The 5,959-nt window shown below is 40.9% G+C and overlaps 2 protein-coding genes across 4 annotated transcripts in view; both read right to left on the bottom strand.

Moving 5' to 3' along the window:
• Positions 1-256: 256 nt before the first annotated feature.
• LOC104818940 (protein LATE FLOWERING) lies at positions 257-1,529 on the bottom strand. 2 transcript variants are annotated; one of them, XM_010548742.1, is made up of 2 exons: positions 1,395-1,529; positions 257-1,046 (listed from the first exon to the last, which is right to left on the bottom strand). In XM_010548742.1, the coding sequence occupies exon 2, from the start codon at positions 1,031-1,033 to the stop codon at positions 413-415; it is 621 nt and encodes a 206-aa protein (XP_010547044.1). In that variant the 5' UTR covers positions 1,034-1,046; positions 1,395-1,529; the 3' UTR covers positions 257-412. The 2 variants fall into 2 exon arrangements, with proteins under 2 accessions (XP_010547044.1, XP_010547045.1); XM_010548743.1 differs by lacking the exon at positions 1,395-1,529 and adding an exon at positions 1,202-1,387.
• Positions 1,530-2,620: 1,091 nt separating this feature from the next.
• LOC104818941 (sterol 3-beta-glucosyltransferase UGT80A2-like) overlaps positions 2,621-5,959 on the bottom strand; it is a 5,051-nt gene continuing 1,712 nt past the window's right edge. The window contains exons 4-15 of one of the 2 annotated variants that reach the window (XM_010548744.2): positions 5,727-5,959; positions 5,461-5,572; positions 5,130-5,300; positions 4,935-4,998; positions 4,762-4,819; positions 4,478-4,655; positions 4,183-4,313; positions 3,928-4,030; positions 3,725-3,801; positions 3,561-3,608; positions 3,292-3,441; positions 2,621-3,015 (exon numbers count right to left, since the gene is read on the bottom strand). In XM_010548744.2, the coding sequence (XP_010547046.1) occupies positions 2,845-3,015; positions 3,292-3,441; positions 3,561-3,608; positions 3,725-3,801; positions 3,928-4,030; positions 4,183-4,313; positions 4,478-4,655; positions 4,762-4,819; positions 4,935-4,998; positions 5,130-5,300; positions 5,461-5,572; positions 5,727-5,959 (1,496 nt within the window). In that variant the 3' untranslated portion in view covers positions 2,621-2,844. The other variant, XM_010548746.2, reaches the window with a different exon arrangement.

Here is a 5,959-nt window from a genome sequence, read left to right on the forward strand (position 1 = left end):
TATGGGTCCACATTTCAATTTCACCCAATTTAACATTTAAAATTTGTAGTGGTTAGTGGTTTAGTTTCTCTTTAGTTATTTTTATGGCCGTATTATTTTATAGTTTTAAAAACATTAATATTTAATCTAATTTTTCATTGAATTTTGGTTTGGTTCTGATTTAATGGGCCGGAATGGGATTTTCGTCATGGCGTAGGCCCATTAAATATTGGGCCGTTCCCTTGTACAACTTTATTTGGGCCCTTTACCAAGGAGAAAAACCAACGCTCATTATTATTTTTATTCCAAGAACAAAAACATAATAACGATGTCTGTCAAAATCTTCATCTAGAGATATCCCTTTACCCGGATTCTGATATTTTAAATCTCTCTCAAAACCCTAAAAATCTAAAGCCCTAAATTGGATTTTTTTTTATAAATGGAGGGTCAGATCAAGGTTTTGATCTTTACCCTTTTCACCATCCATCACATTATCCAAAATTTGGAGGCGTTGTTGACCAAAAAACCCTCCCTTGCATGATGATTTCACGCTCTTCTTCTGAAAATGCTCTCCTCCGAGGCTGCAGCCGCCGCCGCCTTGATGAGCCGCGGCCAAGACCACATGATCGAACCTGGGAGCAGAACCGTTGGATCCGAACCCGTGAGAGAAGATCGGATGGTCAGGATGAACAGATGGGAAACACCCGAGGGCGGGATGATGATGATGAGAAGAAGGGTAGCCTAAGATGGTCAGGTGGTGTGGAGAAGGAGGGGACAAGAACACAGGTAACGTGTGTTGCAAGTTAGGGCTATGAACGTATTCGAAAGCCCTTTTGGCTCTTCTGGCGGCGGTTCTCTCTTTCTTGTGGGCGTTCTGGTGGCCTCCGAGGGCTTGGGAGCTGTAGAACTTTCTGGAACAGAAGAGGCATGAGAAGATTCTCGACGAAGGTGTGTCTTCTTCTGGCCTGCTGGATCCTTGTCTTGTCTTGATCCCTTCTTCTTCTTCTTCTTCTTGTTCGTCTTGTTCTTGGCGGTGATGATCATCGTCTTCCATTCTCAGGTTTTCTCTGCCATGTATGAGAAAATACAACTTACATGAGATTAAGGGATAGTAACTGAAACAACTCTTAGAATTCGGTTTTTGCAGAAATGGGCTTAAACCAAAGTTAACAAAATCCCAGAAAGAACTCAATAACTTGATGAATTCCAATAAAAACACAACCCAAGATTCAAATACGGATGAAATCAATGAGCCTCTTCAAGAATCAAGAGTGAACCCCCTAAACTATGAACCCTGAGTGTGTGTGTGTGGGGCTATAAAAAGGGGAAGAAGAGATGGGTAGGAAGCCGAAGAGAAAGCTAAGTCGAAGGAGAATTGGAAAATGTGAAGAATCTGCGAGTGGTTTCATTATTACCATTAAGTGTTCTGTTCCTGTGGCAGAGCCAACTTTGGGAGCAGGTTCTTTTGCCCGTATGGGCTTCCGGACAGAAGAAGATAAGAGAGAGAGAGAGAGAGAGAGAGAGAGAGTCTCTCTCTGGTGCATGGTGATGTGAAGGAGAGTGATTGGTGAGAAAGAAGAGATGTTTGAATTGGGAAATGGAATAAAAAAAACTCCTTTTTTTTTCCATTTCTTTCTTGAGATGGGCCATTTTTAGGGTTTTGCCTTTTTTCTGCAAAAACTAATTAGTTCATATCCACTTGCCATTGGACAAATTAGATTTTCCTCCCTTCCCCCAATAGAACTTTTTTAGTGAAGTGAGTTTTGACCCCTTTTTTTGTGTGAATTTATAATAAATACTAAAATACTTTCATTAAAAAAAACTAGAATAATTGAAAAAATCGAATAAAAAACTAATGTAAATTTGTTCCCACAAAACTAAATTTAGAACCAATATGGACTGATAATATATATATTTACAAGAGTTTTGGAAGATTAAAATTCCATCTTCTATCATGTGATTTTGATGGATTTGTTCATCAGAGATCTACATTTTCGAAAAGCTGAATGGGGAACGTGAGTAGGGATTGGGCATCTGATGCCAACTTGATAAGCAAAAGTCTAAGGCGCAACCTGTGTACATACACACATACGTATATGATTGTATGCTTACATACACAATATAAGAGATGTATATGTACGTATGTATGTATACATATGATCAGGTTGCTCCATATTCTGAGAGGCAAATGGCTATAAATACTGAAATGGGGTCCTGAGTCTCTCACTGCAACTTGTCTCTTGGTTTCCATTCCCCCAACCCCCCCCCCCAAAAAAAAAAAAAAAAGGGAGAAGACGACTGCCCGAATTTTCTCGCGCTTGTTCGGTTGCCGAGAAAAAAGAGGAAAGAAGAAAAAAAGTTATGCTGGAAAGTAGAAATCCAGCGATCAAGCTCTTCGGGAAGAAAATCCCGTTCCCGGCGGCGACGGAGGAGAAGGAGAAGGTTGCCGGAGATGGAGAAGAGGAGAAATCGCCGGAGAAGGTACAGTGACCGTCTTTGGTTAGTGGGCCTCATGAGGCCCATATTTATAAATAGTTCTGTTTTGTAAGATTAGACCATGTGGGCCTAAGACAAGAACGAAAGCCCATGAGAGAGAGAGAGAGAGAGAGAGAGAGAGAGAGAGAGAGGCAGCAAACAAATATAAGAAAACTTGAGAGATGAGAACAATTTTGCATTACAGTGTGTATCCAAAACAAACAACTAGTTATCACATTACAGTATGTATCAATGTATGTGTGCAGCAACCAGGTTGCATAAAAACTCTAAGCAAGTTTCTCAGCAGTGAGTGTCTGCAATTCTCACGGAGACAAAAAGAAAAAGAAAGAGAGAAATCCGAAAGCAAAAATAGAGAGAGGATCAAGAATTCTACGAACAGCCGAAGCATCTTCTGAAGGAAAGAAAGGAGGAATGATGGTCGGGAGCGGGCTCCTGGCTCGACTTCTTGTTCGGGAGATGCTTGAAGAAAGCCTTCACTGCTCCATTCACTCCGTCCTCCTCCTCCATCGCCCTTGCCAGCTCCTCTGCCGCTCTCTTCACCTGCAACCCACCACATTACTCGTTCCGGTTATGGAGCTTACACTCTCCAGCAGCACTTATCTTCCAAATCTTCGGAAGATTCATGATTCTGATATAGAGCTCGTTAGGAATTTCTAATGTTTTATCGTCCCACATCGTTACTTTTGTAGCTTTCTAGACAACAGATCTCCCTATAAAAGGAGAGATTTGCATTATGAATGAGGTTGTGTACTACTTCCGATTGTATTTCGGTTCTTAAACACCATAAAAGTTAAGTTTCCGTGAGTATTTACTCACCTTGGGGTCGAGCATGAAGTTTATTGCACCTTCGAGCCTATGAAGAGAGAACTCATCAACGGGAATCGAGGCAGGACCTACTCCTCGAGCGTGCACTCTGTCTCCCCAGAAAGGCTGGTCCCCGAAGAAAGGCACGATGGTAGTCGGGCACTGTTAAACGCAAAACGACACTCTCGTATAAGACAGTATATCATCACCTTTGGTTTTTATATATACATATATATATATATATATAGATTCTCAAGAATTAAAAACCCGAGGGTTCTTACCGCTGCTTTGAGACCTGCAGCCGTTGTTCCAGCACCACCATGATGAACCTGAAAAGCCGAGAGCAGAAACACAACATACTATCATGAAGCTGGTGAAGCAAGGAAGGACGGGTTCCTCGGGAAAATTTCCACAGGACAAGAAAGACGGTTAAAGACAAACATACCACGGCCTTGCATCTCGGGAAGAGCCAGTCGTGTGGGACATTATCTAGCAAATATACAAAATCCTTGGGCTCTTTCACTTCAAGAAAAACATCATATCACTACTTGTATATCCAACACCAAAAAAACTCGGAAAAGAAACATGAAAGAAGCAAATACTGAAGGCATCACAAAAATGGGCAGAAAGAGGTATTAGTAGTCCTACAGTTTCCGAGACCGCCCCAGCCTTTGTTAATAATCCCTCTCTGTCCAGTTCTTTGAAGAACCTCCACGATGATTTCGGTCATCTTCTCTGGCTCTTGAACAGGCTAAGCCACCACAAAGCAAAAGAAGAGAAATCTCTCAAGCTAAGCTAATCTTGCAAAATGTTGTATGAAATACTTCTGCCAATCAAAATTTCCCGTAAAAACCAGATAACTATAGGTGTGGATACCAAATAAACAAGGGAAAACTAACTCACAAGACTACCAAAGCCGATATAAATTGGTTTGTCACCGGCTTCTAGCCATTCCACAAGTTCTACAGGAGGTTGATAATTTGATGCAAGATCAAGGAAGCAAAACCCCACTACATCAATCTTTGGTCCCCAATCTGCAAAAAATCGGAAAAAAAAATAAAACCGTCATCGAGATGGTCCTTTCTTTCTAACAAGAGTCACTCAAATGTGATAGAAACGGGAAAAAAATGCCTGAATCGAAGAAACGGTGTTATAACAAGTAAAAAAAAATATATAAGTTAAGGTAGCTAAAGCTAACCTTTTGGCTTCGGAACAAGATGAGGGCTCCACATATATCCATGAGGTGTATTAGAATCAGAGCCTTGCGAGCCACTTAGATACGTAACAGGCCGCATCTTCAGCTTCTTTTTCCTAAGGTCGTTTATCATGTCTCTTATCCCGAGCCATATCAGTGAGTCCACAATTTGATATGAGAGCTGGAGGAACAACATTATAAATTTTAAGAGTAGGATGTTAAAAAACATAAAGTTTAACATCAGCCTATATATCATTCGATAATGTTTGTGTATAATCGAGATGCACTCTGTATCCCGCTGATTGTTTAACACGTGACAAAGGGTGGGGAAACTCGCTAGTTGGCCTGGAACAACGTTATAAACAAAAAACAATGCATAAGAAAAGTTGTGAAAGATTACAAAATAACGTCATATAGACAATAATTTCGGCCAGAATCGTTACCCCCAGGCGAGACTTACGTCCATGGCATGGTGAAAAAGATATGTATCGGTACTTTCAGCGCTTCTGCCACGTGGGTATGTCCTAAGATGGCATTTCCAAAGATTAGTTACCATAAGAAGTAAGTCAAGGCTCAAAAGTACAATTATCTTCCGGATTTTCTGTCCTCTTTCCAATCATACAGATAAGTCATTCAAGAAGTTGAATAGACTAACCATAAGCTGGAGGATTGGCAATAATAGCGTCAGCTTTGAAAGGGATCCCGGAATCAGGATCATGTTCTTTACAAGCTGGAAGCAGAGAGTATATGATTTCCTTTATTTGGTTTCGCTGAATCGGAATCTCTGAAGGCCCCGATGGCAAAAATCCCTTGTTCTTAACCATGTCTGTACACAAGATAGCATGGAAACCGATTAATCGACGATATTAGATAACATTCAGCAAGAAAAATCAAGACAAGCTAAGCAACATTACTTAGTATCAAAGAAAAGAAAAAGGAACACAACATGGTTGAAGAAAGAACGGGAATGTTTGGTGGATACATACAACCGGCTAGAACTTTTGGATCTCCGCCTAATGGATAAAACTCCAATCCGGCTGTCAAAACAAACTCTTTAAAGTTTGCATGTGTTGCAAGTCTAACTCGATGGCCGTATTCCTGCACAAGAAATTCTTAAACATGAGTCCGTTGATCCTTAATAGTTACTATCCTACAAATTTAGTTTCAGATTTTTGCATCTTTAAAATTGAGTTGCTACACCATAATCGTATGAACATGAATAATTAGAATCATATGGAGATCACATGACAACCTGAAGGCGCTTGCCTATCGCAACAAAAGGTTGAACATCCCCTCGTGTCCCGACAATAAGTATAACGATTTGAAGCGGGGGAATGTCCTGAAGGTCAACCCCATCGATTGACTCCTCGGGAGCATGCCCGTTGTTTGGCTCCTCGGTTTTAACACCAAGTGCATGGGGGACAACATCTGCTGGAACTTCAAACTCAACTGTTCCATCACGTTTCACGGTAGCCATTCGGTTCA

This window comes from Tarenaya hassleriana, unplaced genomic scaffold (assembly GCF_000463585.1).
Source record: "Tarenaya hassleriana unplaced genomic scaffold, ASM46358v1 Cleome3, whole genome shotgun sequence".
NCBI lineage: Eukaryota > Viridiplantae > Streptophyta > Magnoliopsida > Brassicales > Cleomaceae > Tarenaya > Tarenaya hassleriana.